At 36.8% G+C, this 19,178-nt stretch overlaps 1 protein-coding gene across 10 annotated transcripts in view; it reads right to left on the bottom strand.

The window, feature by feature from the left end:
* The window catches only part of PTPN13 (protein tyrosine phosphatase non-receptor type 13), a 229,600-nt gene that overhangs the window by 91,206 nt on the left and 119,216 nt on the right, over positions 1–19,178 (bottom strand). For 9 of the 10 annotated variants that reach the window (XM_086704647.1, XM_086704645.1, XM_025922282.2 and 6 more), the window contains exon 7: positions 17,748–18,311. The exons of the other annotated variant lie outside the window; for it this stretch is intronic. In XM_086704647.1, coding sequence (XP_086560773.1) covers positions 17,748–18,311 — 564 coding nt within the window. The remainder of the gene's footprint in view (positions 1–17,747; positions 18,312–19,178) is intronic. 10 annotated transcript variants of the gene reach the window in all.

Below are 19,178 nucleotides of genomic sequence, written 5' to 3' on the forward strand. Positions count from 1 at the left end.
TTTTTGTTGTATTGTTATAGAATCCCCATGTTAAACTTCTGAGGGATTTTTCCAAGGTAACTTGAACAAATTACAAACCTGGCATTGCGATGTACACAGCACAGTAAATAGAACGAACAAGGCCAAGGAGTGGACTCAAAAGTACAGAGGCAATACTGTTTTTACTTTACAAAGAAAGATACGAAGTTGCAATATGCCTGATAGAGAACTTCAGTCACTTAGATGTTATGCCATACAATAACAGTTTCATACCCCACATTGAATGAATTTATTGTTTTATAACTATTTCTGCCAAGTGGCTGTAGGACAGCAAATACATCTTCATTAAAATTTCCATTCTTTGGTGGTGCTTTATAATTGTTCTTATATTATTTCATGTGTCCATATTCCTTTTCCTTTTTATAATTCTTGGGTTCCTTGTGTGAGACAAATTAATACAATGTTGATTATCCCCTTCTAAAAGTATAACAACAAATCATTTCCCCTTGATGAGGTATTGGTCTGCAAATGTTATCAGCACCACACGTTCAGGGGAGGGTGGGCACAGCCTTATGATCCTTTATTGCTTTATAGTAATGGGGCACTAGCACTTCAGAAACATGCGATCGATGGCTAGTTTTGCAGCACTACTAGGGGATGGGAAGACTTCCTTGTTTTCTTCTAGGACTGGGGTAGGAATGGGGAGCCTATGTTAATTAGAGTGTAGGAATCTCTTTTGTAAGCTTCTCATTCTGGAATGTATCTTTTATAATGCTGCTAGCCATGTTCCTTTCATGTAATGGCATGGCCAGATTAAAGTTCCAGGCAACATTCACTCCTCAGTCATGCTTATGAGAAAGGCTAGCCTTTGTAAATATAGGCTTTCTATTTCTGAATTAAATAATAAATTCAATCATTTCAGGAATTATTATAAAATTCACTACAAACATAAATTATTACAAACATATTCTTTACCAAGAGTATATCTTGCATTGGTGTATATGGAGAGGCACATTTTGCATGCTTACAAATCACATGATCTGATAGGAACATGGCTTGGCCTTCTGAGACAACCTACTTGAAGGCATCCAGTAGACACTAACTAGTTCCAGAGCAGCTTTTGTCCTCTATTCTGATCTGCAGAAGAAGGTTAATCCCTAATTATCCATGAGGTGTCCTAACATTATTGACAACTTTCTTTTTGAAGGATCCAGATACCACAGACATGTTTTCTATCTACATTTAAATGTATAATTTAAGCACTTTAGATTTGTCCTAGATCCCAGGAATGTGGTATTAACTGAGTGATTAAAAAAGAAAAAAAACCCAGCTTTTTTATTGTGAAAACTTCTACACAGACACAAAAACAAGAGAGTATAATAAATCATCACATACCCAGATCAATACAACCTGGTAATTGTTATTTTAATTAAAAAGTGTCAGACTATGTTTTTAAACAAAGAAATGCTCCTTAGTATTTATATAGTATACTACAAAGTTTTATGAATGCCAACATTCTTGAATGATGTGCAATGGACCTATTAAGAATATTCAAGACATTCAGATGGCTAACAGACACATGAAAAGATGCTCAACATCACTCATCATCAGGGAAATACAAATCAAAACTACGATGAGATACCACCTCACACTTGTCAGAATGGCTAAAATTAACAACACAAGAAACAACAGATGTTGGTGAGGATGCAGAGAAAGAGGAACGCTCTTGCACTGTTGGTGGGAATGCAAACTGGTGCAGCCGCTCTTAGGAAGAGTATGGAGGTTCCTCAAATAACTAAAAATAGAACAATCCAGCAATTGCACTATTAGTTATTTACTTAAAGTATACAAAAATACAGATTTGAAGGAGTACATGCACCCTATCAACATATAGGGGTACATGATAGCAGCACTATCAACAATAGCCAAACTATGGAAAGAGCCCAAATGTCCACCAATTGATGAATGGATAAAGAAGATGTCATGTATACACACACACACACACACACACACACACACACACACACACACGTATACACACACACACACAATGGAATCTTACTCAGCCATCAAAAACAATGAAATCTTCCCATTTGCAATGATGTGGATGGAGCTAGAATGTATTATGCTAAGTGGGATAAGCCAATCAGAAAAAGACAAATACCATATGATTTTACTCATATGTGGAATTTAAGAAACAAAATAGATGACTGGGAAGGTGGGGGATGGAAAGAGGAGATACGGAAACAAACCATGAGAGACTCTTAACAATAGTGAACAAACTTGATGGAGGGAGGTGGGTGACAGGGGGGCTACATGGGTGATGGGCATTAAGGAGGGTACTTGTGATGGGCACTGGGTGTTGTATGTAAGTGATGAATGACTGAATTCTACTGAAACCAATATTGCACTGTATGTTAACTAAAATTTAAATTAAGAAAACCAAATAGGCATTTTATAAAATGCACATATGGCCACTTTCACTGAAATATATAGCAAAAGTTTAAGCCTTCACCATTATAATTGCAGAACTATATTTGGCTTTTGTGGGATAAAAATTAGATTAATTTGTTGGTTTGCAAATTTCTCAGTAAACATTTAAATGAAACCTATACTGAACAAATCAGTGTACCAGGGTCCATTTAGGGTCATGATTATTCCACATTTTACTGATTTCCTTCTCTTTGATTCCCTATGAGTACTTAGTTTTTAGATGTGGAAAATGAAGTTTTAGGAAAGAACCTACATTTAGTAGAACAGTGGTGAGGGTTCTACAGAAGGTTCTACAGAAGGATGACTTAATGAATTAATATTTGGAGAGAGGTCTAGTTATAGAGATTCAGTAATCATACATACTCTGACAATTGAAGACATCTTTTAGTTTCTAGTACTGTTTTACCATAATTAAGAGTATACTATTTCTTGTAAGAATACAAGATATGAAAATCTGACAAATATTTTATTATTCTTTAGCTGAAATCTGATTATTTTTTTATTTAAAAAAGTTTTTTAATGTTTATTTATGTTTGATAGAGAGACAGAGAGAGAGCATGTGTGCACACGTGGGGGAAGGACAGAGAGACAGAGAGGGAGACACAGAATCTGAAGGCTCCAGGCTGTCAACTCAAGAGCCTGACATGGGGCTTGAACCAATGAACCATGAGATCATAACATGAGCCGAAGTTGGATGCTTAACCAACTGAGCCACTCAGCGCCCCTGTAATCTGATCCTTTAAACAAAATTCACTCCAACTCTAATATCCTATTGACTCTACTTATATAGTACCAATGAAGAGCAGCTTTTCAATAGGCTAGAGCATTTAGCCATAAGTTCTTGACAACTAAGAGTTCCAATTTGCACCAATACTTAACACTTCAGTTAAAATTTTATTTTCACACTTAATACTTTAAACATATAAAGTTGTGGGACATGATCATGAACACTATACTTTTAATATTTAGGGTATTATGATTTGCATAATGTTCTGAGCTTACATAAAGCTATTTCAGATGAAACATTCAAATCTATAATCTTCACATTAAAATGAACCTAAACCAGCACAAACTGTAATCTAAAAACATCATTTACAAGTGACACATATTCAAGCTCAGACATGTAACATGCAGGAAGAGAGACTCAGACAAGTGCAGCATCAGGAATTAAAGAATTATAACAATTTTTCAAACCCTGCATTTTTAAGGTTATTAGCCCTGACAAAATATTTCAGTTTTCAAATAAACAGAGAAACCAAAATAATGATACTATGTTTTCATGTATGAAATGTTTTTCTTTATGCTTTCTTTTCAAGGGAGTAATTTTCAGAGATTAAAGATTATACCTTTTATATGTTCACTAGAGTCCACTGTATTCATATACCATATTACATGATCTATGAACAAACCATGTTCTAAAACCCATTGAGAGCTAGACAAAGTCAAAAATTTTTGTTAACAGGAGGAACAGAACTGATGCAAATATAAACATATGTTTATTTTGAGGAAAGATACATAGGAGAATGCTCTGTGAACTATAAATTACTTTAGAGATGTAAAATTTGTGCAAAGCAGGAATGGTAAAAACACATTCCCTCATAGGAGACTTGTGCAATGTAGTGGCCACCAATGTAGGCTGTGTCTTGCATCTGGGTTGGCTATGCCACTCCTCTAGCATCCTCCAGGATCCCGTGTTATGACTTTATTGCCCATTCTAAATCTTTCAAATGAGCAGTATAGAGTTCTAAAGGAAATTGATTGCCTTTACTCTTGGTTGGTCAGGTTATGACTTCTCTTGAAGTTGGATAAAACACAGGAGAAGAAGGATTTCTGCTCACTATGCATAATTCATCAGAGAATATTGTTGTATCACATATCTGAAACAGCACATGCCGAATATTTAATATTAATAGCTACATTGCAATACTCAGTTTAGATTAATAAACAGTATCATGTAGGATATAGTGGTAGATACTAAGGATACAGTTATGGATTAGACTATGTCAAATTTCTGATATCTATAGGAGGAGAAACAAGCTCCTTAAAACAAATAATTTCAATGAAAATGAGGCCATCATCCTAAACTGGGAAGGTGAGAGAAAGCTTCCTGAACCAGAAATGCCTGAAAGCTTTGATAGTCTTGAGGCAGAAAGCTGTATGAATAAAGGCATGGAAATGACAATTGGCAATGACAACAATTGGCTGGAGGGAGGAAAAGAGGGGAAGACAGAGAGACAGACTGAGAGAATGCACCACGTATTGGAGTGGGGTGTGAGATGGGAAATGCTAAAGGATGAGACTGGAGAGACATGATCTAAGGAGCTAGAATTTTACCCTGTTCAGACGATGACAAGTTCATGGCTGAGGCAGAGAAAAAATTATTCAGATTTGTGTTGCAGGAAAATGGAAGACGTAACTGGTAGTTGAAATAGCAATTTAGAAAGCTATTTCCATAGTCCATGGGAGCAAGGAATTGAGAGATTGGGATGGAATGAAGAAATATTTCAGAGATTTAAATTGCTAGGTCTCAAAAATTGCTATGATACCGTTGCTAGTATGATGCATCTTAAATCTTTCTTAAAACACATCAATCCATGCTTCTCAGGTATCTATGCCAAAGCCAAACTGGGTATATGTTAATTATGTATCAGTTCAATTTAAATTAGGTCCCTAATTTCTGATAAAATAGCCTATGATTTCTTTAGACTCCAAAATCAATATTATGTTACTATGAATATAGATACTGGAAAGTTTGTATTTGTTTCACCATTCACTTTCTTTAGTGTTTTATTTTATTTTATTTTTTTTTCAATGTTTATTTATTTTTGGGACAGAGAGAGACAGAGCATGAACGGGGGAGGGGCAGAGAGAGAGGGAGATACAGAATCTTTAGTGTTTTAAATGCAATTTCATTCTTTCTACTTGGATAAATCTAAAGAACGGAAGTAAATTGTCTATTCTCCTTCCCAAGTATTTCTCAAACCAAATCTTCTCTCATTTGAATACTGGTATTTTATACTGGACTAACTTTATATGAGAATGGTCTGAAGCTGTACTATTTTAATATGGCAGCCACTAGCCATATGTAGCTATGTAAATGTAAATAAAATATTCAGTTCCTCAGTTGCACTAGCCACCACAATGTAAGTGCTCAACTGTCACATGTGGCTTGTAACTACTGAGTTGGGACTTTGTAGATATAGAACATTTCCTCCACTGAAGAAGTTCTATTGGACAATGCTGGTCTAAAATACAAATGTCTTTAAAATTTAGTCCTAGAAATATAGCAGGCACTTTATTCTTTCTGGCTAAGATGTTGATTCCGTCTGTAATAGTGTGTTCTTCAGAGATACAAAATATATTTGCATCTTGGTAGAATAATAGAGTTATCAATTCTGAAATACATGTGATATTTGACCAATATCACCTAAAATCCCTGATTATTCATATTTACTTTTGTGGAACTGATATGAGTGAAACAGAAACTGAATATTAAATTATTTTAGTTCATGAAGTAATCCAAATAACAACTCAATCATATCTTTTTTTCTTTTCAAAGGGAAATAAGGTGAAGAAATAAAAACTGAACAGTTTGGATTTTAGAGGAGAGATAATTTTTGAAAAAAATTTCTCCCTTAGAACATGTCACTAGAAGTATCCTACATGGTGAACTGTAATATTTATAAATCCATCCCCTTGCTTTTCTAAAATGCAACTATAAAAATGTATGAACTTTCAAATTCAATCTTCTCATGAAAATGAAACATTAAGGTGCCTCAATAAGAACAGGCTCACATACTTTAGTGCTTACATATTCTAAATGCACAACACAGAGTTCAAGCTGCATTCACAAGGCAGTCACAGAACAGCAAAACTAGGCTAGACCAGAGGTCACAATATTGTCTTTTAAGCAATATTTAAGGTTGATGTATAGTAGATTGACTTAAAACTCCTTAAATAGTAACATTTAACCACAGTCACCTTTGAAGGACTTACTTATATCTATTCTTCATGTCCTTTTCCAGTATTTATACAGAATGTAGAAGAGTTTTAACTGTTGGAAGCAAAATGGTATTCATGGTCCCCACCCAGGGGGTGGAGTGCTGTTCATACTATACTCACAGTACTGGTTCCAAGTCAATCTCTCATAATCAGGAATGTGTTGCCAACTCACAAGGCAATGTTAGATAGGGAGTGTGTGGTAATTACAAACAAGAGAGATGGTGACAGATACTTCTATTAGAAAACATACAATTTCTCAGATATTGAGATGGAGTAATGTGGTAGAAAAAAGATATCAGAAACAAGGAAGAAGAAATAAGTAGACTAGGATAGTCCTATACTGAGGTGAAAAAGTGAAAAGAATAAAGCAAACAGGGGGATCCTGGGAAGATAGCGGCGTAGGACGACGCTGGGCTCAATGCGCGTCCTGCTGATCACTTAGATTCACCTACACCTGCCTAAATAACCCAGGAAACCGCCAGAAGACTAGCAAAATCTAGTCTTGTCTCGGGAGACAAGCGCAGACGAGAGGCCCACGGAAGAGGGTAGGAAGGGTGGAGATGCGGTGCGCGCTCCACAGACTGGCGGGAGGAAGCCGGGGCAGAGGGGCGGCCCGCCGGCCAAGCAGAGCCCCGAGTCTGGCTGGCAAAAGCGGAGGGGCTGGACGGAGTGTGTTCCGACAGCAAGCGGGACTTGGCATCTGGGAGGTCATAAGTTAACAGCTCTGCTCAGAAAGCGGGAAGGCTGGAGGACAAAGGGAGGGAGAGTTGCTGAGCCCCTGGAGGACAGAGCTCAGTTTGGCGGGGAACAAAGGCGCTTGCCAGCGCCATCTCCCTCGCCCATCCCCCAGCCAAAATCCCAAAGGGAACCAGTTCCTGCCAGGGAACTTGCTTGCTCCGTGCAAACACCCAATGTTGTGCTTCTGTGGAGCCACCCCTCCGGCAGCGGGTCTGACTCCCTCCTGCTGCCACAGGGCCCCTCCTGAAGTGGATCACCTAAGGAGAAACGAGCTAAGCCTGCCCCTCCTGCCCCCGTGCACCTTGCCTACCCACCACAGCTAATATGTCAGATCCCCAGCACCACAAGCCTGGCAGTGTGCAAGTAGCCCAGACGGGCCACACCACCCCACAGTGAATCCCGCCCCTAGGAGAGGGGAAGAGAAGGCACACACCAGTCTGACTGTAGCCACAGCAGTGGGCTGGGGGCAGACATCAGGTCTGACTGCGGCCTGCCCACCAATGCAAGTTATTCAAGGCAGCACAGGGGAAGTGCCCCGCAGTTCCGCACCACTCCAGGGACTATCCAAAATGACCAAACGGAAGAATTCCCCTCAAAAAAATGTCCAGGAAATAACAACAGCTAACGAACTGATCAAAAACGATTTAAACAATATAACAGAAAGTGAATTTAGAATAATAGTCATAAAATTAATCGCTGGGCTTGAAAACAGTATAAAGGACAGCAGAGAATCTATTGCTACAGAGATCAAGGGACTAAGGAACAGCCAGGAGGAGCTAAAAAATGCTATCAATGAGCTGCAAAATAAAATGGAGACAACCACGGCTCAGATTGAAGAGGCAGAGGAGAGAACAGGTGAACTAGAAGATAAAATTATGGAAAAAGAAGCTGAGAAAAACACATATAAAAAAATCCAGGAGTATGAGGGGAAAATTAGAGAACTAAGTGATGCACTAAAGAGAAATAATCTACGCATAATTGGTATTCCAGAGGAGGAAGAGAGAGGGAAAGGTGCTGAAGGTGTACTTGAAGAAATAATAGCTGAGAACTTCCCTGAACTGGGGAAGGAAAAAGGCATTGAAATCCAAGAGGCACAGAGAACTCCCTTCAGACGTAACTTGAATCGATCTTCTGCACGACATATCATAGTGAAACTGGCAAAATACAAGGATAAAGAGAAAATTCTGAAAGCAGCTAGTGATAAACGTGCTCTAACTTATAAAGGGAGACCTAAGACTCGTGACCGATCTCTCTACTGAAACTTGGCAGGCCAGAAAGGAATGGCAGGAGATCTTCAATGTGATGAACAGAAAAAATAAGCGGCCGAGAATCCTTTATCCAGCAAGTCTGTCATTTAGAATAGAAGGAGATAAAGGTCTTCTCAAACAAACAAAAACTGAAGGAATTTGTCACCACTAAACCAGCCCTACAAGAGATCCTAAGGGGGATCCTGTGAGACAAAGTACCAGAGACATCGCTATAAGCATGAAACCTACAGACATCACAATGACTCTAAACCCAGATCTTTCTATAATAACACTGAATGTAAATGGACTAAATGCTCCAACCAAAGACATAGGGTATCAGAATGGATAAAAAAACAAGACCCATCTATTTGCTGTCTACAAGAGACTCATTTTAGACCTGAGGACAACTTCAGATTGAGAGTGAGGGGATGGAGAACTATTTATCATGCCACTGGAAGTCAAAAGAAAGCTGGAATAGCCATACTTATATCAGACAAACTAGACTTTAAATTAAAGGCTGTAACAAGAGATGAAGAAGGGCATAATATAATAATCACAGGGTCTATCCATCAGGAAGAGCTAACAATTATAAATGTCTATGCACCAAATACAGGAGCCCCCAAATATATAAAACAATTACTCACAAACATAAGCAACCTTATTGATAAGAATGTGGTAATTGCAGGGGACTTTAACACTCCAGTTACAGAAATGGATAGATCATCTAGACACACAGTCAATAAAGAAACAAGGGCCCTGAATGATACATTGGATCAGATGGACTTAACAGATATATTTAAACTCTGCATCCCAAAGCAACAGAATATACTTTCTTCTCGAGTGCACATGGAACATTCTCCAAGATAGATCACATACTGGGTCACAAAACAGCCCTTCATAAGTATACAAGAATTAAAATCATACCATGCATACTTTCAGACCACAATGCTATGAAACTTGAAATCAACCACAGGAAAAAGTCTGGAAAACCTCCAAAAGCATGGAGGTTAAAGAACACCCTACTAAAGAATGAATGGGTCAACCAGGCAATTAGAGAAGAAATTAAAAAATATATGGAAACAAACGAAAATGAAAATACAACAATCCAAACGCTTTGGGATGCAGCAAAGGCAGTCCTAAGAGGAAAATACATTGCAATCCAGGCCTATCTCAAGAAATATCTCAAGAAAAATCCCAAATACAAAATCTAACAGCACACCTAAAGGAAACAGAAGCAGAACAGCAAAGACAGCCTAAACCCAGCAGAAGAAGAGAAATAATAAAGATCAGAGCAGAAATAAACAATATAGAATCTAAAAAAACTGTAGAGCAGATCAACGAAACCAAGAGTTGGTTTTTTGAAAAAATAAACAAAATTGACAAACCTCTAGCCAGGCTTCTCAAAAAGAAAAGCGAGATGACCCAAACAGATAAAATCATGAATGAAAATGGAATTATTACAACCAATCCCTCAGAGATACAAGCAATTATCAGGGAATAGTATGAAATTATAGCCAACAAACTGGACAACCTGGAAGAAATGTACAAATTCCTAAACACCCACATGCTTCCAAAACTCAATCAGGAGGAAATAGAAAGCTCGAACAGACCCATAACCAGTGAAGAAATTGAATCCGTCATCAAAAATCTCCCAACAAATAAGAGTCCAGGACCAGATGGCTTCCCAGGGGAGTTCTACCAGACGTTTAAAGCAGAGATAATACCTATCCTTCTCAAGCTATTCCAAAAAATAGAAAGGGAATGAAAACTTCCAGACTCATTCTATGAAGCCAGTATTACTTTGATTCCTAAACCAGACAGAGACCCAGTAAAAAAAAGAGAACTACAGGCCAATATCCCTGATGAATATGGATGCAAAAATTCTCAATAAGATACTAGCAAATCTAATTCAACAGCATATAAAAAGAATTATTCACCATGATCAAGTGGGATTCATTCCTGGGATGCAGGGCTGGTTCAACATTCGCAAATCAATCAACGTGATACATCACATTAACAAAAAAAAAGAGAAGAACCATATGATCCTGTCAATTGATGCAGAAAAGGCATTTGACACAATTCAGCAACCTTTCTTAATAAAAACCCTCGAGAAAGTCGGGATAGAAGGAACATATTTAAAGATCATAAAAGCCATTTATGAAAAGCCCACAGCTAACATCATCTTCAATGGGGAAAAACTGAGAGCTTTTTCCCTGAGATCAGGAACATGACAGGGATGCCCACTCTCACCGCTGTTGTTTAACAGTGTTGGAAGTTCTAGCATCAGCAATCAGACAACAAAAGGAAATCAAAGGCATCAAAATTGGCAAAGATGAAGTTAAGCTTTCGCTTTTTGCAGATGACATGATATTATACATGGAAAATCCGATAGACTCCACCAAAAGTCTGCTAGAACTGATACATGAATTTAGCGAAGTCGCAGGATACAAAGTCAATGTACAAAAATCAGTTGCATTCTTATACACTAATAATGAAGCAACAGAAAGATAAATAAAGAAACTGATCCCATTCACAATTGCACCAAGAAGCATAAAATACCTAGGAATAAACCTAACCAAAGATGTAAAAGATCTGTATGCTGAAAACTATAGAAAGCTTATGAAGGAAATTGAAGAAGATATAAAGAAATGGAAAAACATTCCGTGCTCATGGATTGGAAGAATAAACATCGTCAAATGTCAATACTACCCAAAGCTATCTACACATTCAATGCAATCCCAATCAAAATTGCACCAGCATTCTTCTCGAAACTAGAACAAGCAATCCTAAAATTCATATGGAACCACAAGAGGCCCCGAATAGCCAAAGTAATTTTGAAGAAGAAGACCAAACCGGGAGGCATCACAATCCCAGACTTTAGCCTCTACTACAAAGCTGTCATCATCAAGACAGCATGGTATTGGCACAAAAACAGACACATAGACCAATGGAATAGAATAGAAACCCCAGAACTAGACCCACAAACGTATGGCCAACTTACCTTTGACAAAGAAGGAAAGAACATCCAATGGAAAAAAGACAGTCTCTTTAACAAATGGTGCTGGGAGACCTGGACAGCAACATGCAGAAGGTTGAAACTAGACCACTTTCTGACACCATTCACAAAAATAAACTCAAAATGGATAAAGGATCTGAATGTGAGCGGGAAACCATCAAAACCCTAGAGGAGAAAGCAGGAAAAGACCTCTCTGACTTCAGCCGTAGCAATTTCTTACTTGACACATCCCCAAAGGCAAGGGAATTGAAAGCAAAAATGAACTACTGGGACCTTATGAAGATAAAAAGTTTCTGCACAGCAAAGGAAACAACCAACAAAACTAAAAGGCAACCAACAGAATGGGAAAAGATATTTGCAAATGACATATCGGACAAAGGGCCAGTATCCAAAATCTATAAAGAGCTCACCAAACTTCACACCCAAAAAACAAATAATCCAGTGAAGAAATGGGCAGAAAACATGAACAGACACTTCTCTAAAGAAGACCTCCGGATGGCCAACAGGCACATGAAAAGATGCTCAACGTCGCTCCTCATCAGGGAAATACAAATCAAAACCACACTCAGATATCACCTCACGCCAGTCAGAGTCACCAAAATGAACAAATCAGGAGACTATAGATGCTGGAGAAGATGTGGAGAAACAGGAACCCTCTTGCACTGTTGGTGGGAATGCAAACTGGTGCAGCCTATCTGGAAAACAGTGTGGAGGTTCCTCAAAAAATTAAAAATAGACCTACCCTATGACCCTGCAATAGCACTGCTAGGAATTTACCCAAGGGATACAGGAGTACTGATGCATAGGGGCACTTGTACCCCAATGTTTATAGCAGCACTCTCAACGATAGCCAAACTTTGCAAAGAGCCTAAATGTCCATCAAGTGATGAATGGATAAAGAAATTGTGGTTTATATACACAATGGAGTACTACGTAGCAATGAGAAAGAATGAAATATGGCCCTTTGTAGCAACGTGGATGGAACTGGAGAGTGTTATGTTAAGTGAAATAAGTCATACAGAGAAAGACAGATACCATATGTTTTCACTTTTAGGTGGTTGCTGAGAAACTTAACAGAAACCCACGGGGGAGGGGAAGGAAAAAAAAAAAAAAGAGGTTAGAGTGGGAGAGAGCCAAAGCATAAGAGACTTCTAAAAACTGAGAACAAACTGAGGGTTTGGGTGATGGGAGGCAGGGGAGGGTGGGTGATGGGTATTGAGGAGGGTACCTTTTGGGATGAGCACTGGGTGTTGTATGGAAACCAATTTGACAATAAACTTCATATATTGAAAAAAAAAAGAATAAAGCAAACAGAGTCACATCAAATTTTAAAACTATTTTCCACAAGAGAAACCTGTTATTGTTTCTTCCTGCCCCATCCTTACTGCTTTCTGTATGTAGAGAAGTATATGAAAGATTAAGCGTTAGCTTAATGATTATAGAAACAATCTTACATTTATAATTTTTAAACTTCTACAGTTTCTTTCCTGGGGTCTTTTCTGTTCCTTTCTTGTTTTGTTTCTAAGGAAATCTGAGCACTCAATGCCAACCACAGCTTTTTAATAGTTTACTTTCTTGTCTTGTCAGCTACAGGATAACTGTCTTACATCCTACTGTAGGAAAGCCCTGTTAAAACACTACCACAATGGGGGCGCCTGGGTGGCTAGGTTGATTGGGTGTCTGACTTCAGCTCAGGTCATGGTCTCATGGTTTGTGGGTTCAGGCCCTGAGTCTGGATCTGTGCTGACAGCTTGGAGCCTGGAGCCTGCTTTGGATTCTGTGACTCCCATTCTCTCTGCCCCTCCCCACTCATGCTCTGTATCTCTCTCCTTCAGATATAAATAAACATTAAAAAAATTAAAAAAAAAACAACAACACAAAACACTACCACAATAGTCCATGCGACACAGGAGAGAGCTCCATCTTAACCCCTATCCAGTGTGGTTTGCTGCAGAAAGAACTAAAAGTGCCTTACTTGAGCCTTTTTTTTTCATTGTACTATCTTGTTTTACTGTCTTAAAAATTACATAATTTTATTAGGAAGAGACTTTATTAAGGGTTTTGTTAGGTGGTTAGTTGAATGTCCAACTTTCCTGGCAGTAATAAATTTTCCAAACAATGTATCTGAAATGTATCTGGTTTCTGCTTAAAATCAGAATGGCAGAGTGGAAAAAAATCTTATTCTGGATTTCAAGAGATCTGGATCCTAAATACAGCTCTGCTATAAATTATGAATTATGTATCTTCTTTGGCAAACTAGTCTACTCTGGGCTTTTGAAAATGAGAGGTTTGGTTTAAATAGTATCCAGATTTCTCCCCGTACCAAATTCTGGTCTTCCCTGTGCTAGTTGGCTGATTGATGTCAGCTAAGGAGATGCCATAGAGGTGATTTGGGCAAAGGCTCCTTTCAAGAGGATGGACTAAGGAAAGGGCTATATATCTGAGGTTGGAGGAGATGACTATCTTTCCCATTAGTTCAATGAGCCTCCCTGCATGCCTAAAAGGACAAACTGAAATTTAGCAATTTGTTTCCTTGCAATTGCTCTATTAACCCAATGAATACTGAAATACATATTTTTTTAAAATTAGGAAGTAGCATGTAGTTGGAAATTCTTAGACTGGAGCTCCCAAATCTAGATGTAAATCCGCAAACTCCCACAATGACGGAAACTATCATTAACTGCTTATGTGATCTTGGGTAAGTCATTAAATCTTCACAAGCTCAGGGATATTGAGCTCCAAGACCTCTTCTAATTCAAAAATTACTGATAGCCAGTAGCAACTGCCAAATTTAAAGATCACAAAAGTTGTACAGAGCACTATTAATTTTTTTAAATGTTTTATTATTATTTTTTTTAAAGTTTATTTATTTTGAGAGAGAGAGAGTGTGCTGTGCAAGCTGGGAAGCAGCAGAGAGAGGCAGAGAGGAAGAATCCCAAGCAGGCTCCTTGCTCCCAGCAGACAGCCCCAAGTGGGGCTCGATTCTATGAACCATGAGATCATAGCCTGAGCGGAAATCAAGAGTTGGAAGCTTAACTGACTGAGCCACCCACGTGCCGCGTTAAATGCTTCAGAACAAGAATATTTAAAAAGATAGGTGTACATTAATAATATCCACTGTTCTACTTGATTTCTCACACATAAAAGGGATCTATGGAGCTTACTTTTCATGAGAATTAAATGAAATAAATGGGATTTGTATCATTTTCAATTCTTTTTTCTCCTTTGTATACTAGCTAAAATCTTTGTATAGCAATCTGCAATTGTGTTTGAACAGCTAATATAAATTATTTCACTTTTAGAAAAAAACACAGCATAAAACCAGCAAAGTATTCAACTAAGTAACTAAGAGTAATTGCTTTTGAATTATAAGCATGAAACATTCTTTTTGAAGAATATTTTTCGTCTAAAGCAAATATAATTTATTACTACTTATAAGTTACTGTATAATAATAGAGTTTTTTTAAGAGGGTGTAAGCATTTCCATAATATACCAACATTTTCAAGGTGTTTTGTTTAACTTGATTATAAAATATACTCTGGGAAAAAATGTATAGATTCTTTGTGAGAACAAATGTTTTTGGAAATTTGTCAGTAGCCTTTCAGAATGGAAATGGTCCTAAATCAAACAATTCAAAGCATATTTTATTTTGAAAAAGAAATCTTTTTTGTATTTCTTGTAATAAATATAAAATTCCTAAATCTGGAAGTTAGGTTTCGTAACAAGTTAACATTTTTAACAAATAAGTGTCAATAACATTATATACATCATCTTTGTAGATATACATGTATATTTGGAAACAAGATGCAAAGAAGTTTCTTTTACATGTGCCTGGCACACAATCCCTGATAAAAGGCTCATATGCAAACTAGGACACTGCTTAGCTTAATACTCATTTTATAGGTAACAAAAAATTACCTATTCAAACAAAATATATCAGACTACTGTAGTGAAATTTAACAGATTAAATATATTTCCATTCGTGTTTAATTTCTTACTTTTTAACTCTCAAACCAAGGTTCAAGGGGTTAAAAAAAACACATTTTTCCACAGACTTCACTAATACACACTACTATTCATTTACCAAATAATAAGTAAATATTCTTTTGAAACACACACAAGAACATTAGAAATTATGAGTTAATTTTTAATATTTGCATGTTAAGAAAATATATTTCACATGTTAAAAAACACATATATGTTAGAACTAGTCATCTATATCGGTATGTATCTCCACTATTTATACTCTGAGACTATCATGGTTTTATCTACTTGAATAATTAAGGGTTTAGTTTTTTTTTTGTCCATGATGGGCAAGAATTCTTCACACCAATGTCTCTATGAAGGCATGTTCATAAGAAGGTCAGGCGACGTTTTTATTCATATGCTAGCTGTTGTGTAACATTAAATAATCATGAAGTACAACTTCTGAAAGAGGAGACCTTAAGCTATAGAAAGTGCCTATTGTTTGCTGTCATAACTCTAAAAGTTTACTGATCAGAGTTAAACAGTAAAATCATGCATAAGACACATTTCTAAGTTCTTATTTTCTGTCCTTGAAAGTTTTCAGATCAAGATTATATACAACAATCTCATAAAGGTGGCTAATTTTTAAAAATTCATATATACATACATGTATATATATACATATATGTGTATATATACATGTATGTATGTGTGTGTGTGTGTGTGTGTATATATATATATATATATACATATACATACCCATAATATCAATTAAGTGTTTGATAATTTCCTTTATTTCAAATTCATCACTAATTTGCAATTCCTGAATTGAAAAAAAAGAAGCAAAGCTTCTTTTATTAGAAGTAAAGTACAACATGTAGAGTATGTTCAGCCCAGGGCTATGCTTAAGCTTAAGTAACAGAACAAACCTTTAGCAAAGCACTTTAAAGGTAATCTATGAATCAAAAATATTCCACTGGAACAATGGCCTTAAACATGAATATGACGACTGATAATGTCACTACTCTTGCTAAACTAGAAGGCACCTTAAAGTGACATTTCAACTATGTCCCAAAGTTTGTCTGGGAGGCAAAGGAAGATAACATAGCTTTAATCTTCAAAAATGTAGAGAATTAGATTCGTAAGTCTAATTTTGTTTTCTCTTCCATTTATTTAAGTTAAAAATAGCCTCTATCCATATGTCTAAAACATAATTTTATTCTACTCAATATGTTGAGGTTTGTGTGTGAATCAGGTACTTTGAACCAGAGCTTTGTCCTGCAAATAATAAGAATTTATCATTTATAGGGGCACCTGGGTGGCTCAGTGGGTTGAGTGCCTGACTTTGGCTCAGGTCATGATCTCACAGTTCAACGGTTTGAGCCCCATGCCAGGCTTTGTGCTGATAGCACTTAGCCTGCTTCAGATTCTCTGTCTCCCTCCCTCTCTCTCTGCCCCTCCCCAGTCCCTGTTCTCTCTCAAAGATAAATAAATAAACATTTAAAAAAAGGAATTTATCATTTATAAAGTTGTTTTTTATGCCCCTCATACTAACATTGTAATAATTTGATTTATTAATCACTTCACATTTATTACCTAATTTATCTATTTTGGTTAAGCACATTTTACAGATGGGGTAACTTACGTTTGGAGGGATTAAGCCCAGTCGCCGAAGTAAGGATCATGTAGCTACTGATGCAATAGATAATTCAAACCTAGGCTGTCTGTCTTTAGATCTATAAACCTAAATACTATGACTTTTAAAATATGGATTTAAAACTTCATTCTAGAGCAAACAAATTATGATCTTCAGGAGTTGTGTCCCTAAGTTTGTTTCTTGAAGCTGGTGGTTTGGGAACTATTCCATTATCACCATGCCACTCTGCCTCCCTAGAGTTTCTGATTTTGATTAACTGCCTCTTATTGCCATGAACCAGTCCTTTAGGGAAGCCTCTTATGAGACAGTGCAAGATAGACGGTGCTGTGGAGGATTAAAAAGAAGAAGAAAATATGGCTCCTGCCTTGAGAAGATTACAATCTTAAAAATCTACTACCCCAAATATTGTAGGGCTATAAAGTGCCCAGACTAGGATGCTTACTAGAGATGACTTTGTGGGAGCAATACAGTTCTATTACAGTTTTGGTGGAAAGGAGAACAGAAACCGACAAAGAGACTAACCTGGGTATAAAGGTTTGACAGTGGAAATAAGACTTGTGGAATGGTTTAATAACCCTTCTTTATTTCAAAACACAATTTTAAATATTTCAATTCAATTTTCTCTCAAACACACACAAAATTACTAACCTTCTACATTCATGGCTTCTCTTAGAACCTGAAGTTTCTTTTGTCTCTCTCGGATTCGGTCCAAAGCGCTTGATATTGCTGAGGAAGTGGGCAATTCTCGAGTATGAAACATTGGATCCACTTTCTGAGGGCCAAAGATATCCAAGGCTATGCTTCCATCTGAGTATCTTGCCTCCTTTTTTCTAGGAGTAGTTGAAGTCCTCACTGTTACTGCTTCGGGGAGATATTGTCGGAATCCACCGGTTTCCCCAGAAAAGTCTCTCTCATCTGTGCAAAGCAAGTCCATGGATGAAGCCCAAATCTTCTTCTTGGGAAGCACATCAATACCAGGGATAGTTTTTTTTTCTGGGCCACTAGTTTTGAACTGGTAAGGGGAACAGGTATTTTCAGAATCTTCACGTGCAGAATTATTATCTGATGAAATGTCCTTGAAATAATCTTCCTCATCTTGTGTATCTCTGATGGACAGAAATCCCATAGATTTACTAAGCCCTTTGTTAAGAAAGGTCTGATGAGAGAATGGAGACTTGTGTATGTCTAGTACATCAGAAGTAGCGCTTCTTCCTGGAATGATAAGAATCTATCATGTATGTACAGAATTTTTAGAAAATAACTGGAATGTAATCTTACTATTGACAGTGAAAATGCTGGTAATTTTCTAAATTTCCTAATGGAGGATCAGAGATGACATGGGATGGTGCCGATAGTGGAAGTGGAAAGGGAAGTTATGTTTGTGTAACTTTTCGTGGTCCAATGTTTCTTACCTAATGAAAACAAGAATGCAGTGAACTTACTTTTTTGAGCAGTGTTATTTTATGTTCAAAGGTGAATTATTTGGTTTTTAAAAATAGACTAGACAAAAGTTTTTGATACTATCCAATTTGGCAGAATATTAATTATCCATGAAATGATTTGGCACAATAATAGAAGGTAGAGTATATTCCTTTAACTTCTAAAGGTATAATTCAAACATGTATCACTTCAACATAAAGCCTTGGTCTTTTCTGGTCATTTAAGTAAATATTTTTAAAGAAGAAACAAAGAATTCTTGCTATATTCTGGATGAAAAAAGGACTGTAGCATTTAGAATCCTTAAGTATCAAAATTTTATTATAATTAGATATGTTTTCAGAAACGTTTGAAATCCAGATAATTTGATTGTTTAAATTATGTAAAAAACTTAATTTTTCCATGGCAGACCATCATGTACTAAAATAGTTTTTGTCTTAAACATAATGCATCAATATTTGTCAACTGGAATAAAGTCTTTTTATTCTTTAGTCTTTGATGTAGTTAAAAACTGGTAAGCCATTCTAATTTTTCTAAGGCACGAGTCTAAAAATGCATTGAGACACAGCAAAAATGTCCAACCAGATATTAATTTTTGAAATCCATAAAGTGAATAACAAAAAAGTCATATATTTATGGCTC

This window comes from Puma concolor, chromosome B1, assembly GCF_028749965.1.
Source record: "Puma concolor isolate L17-30 chromosome B1, mPumCon1.1.hap2, whole genome shotgun sequence".
Lineage (NCBI taxonomy): Eukaryota > Metazoa > Chordata > Mammalia > Carnivora > Felidae > Puma > Puma concolor.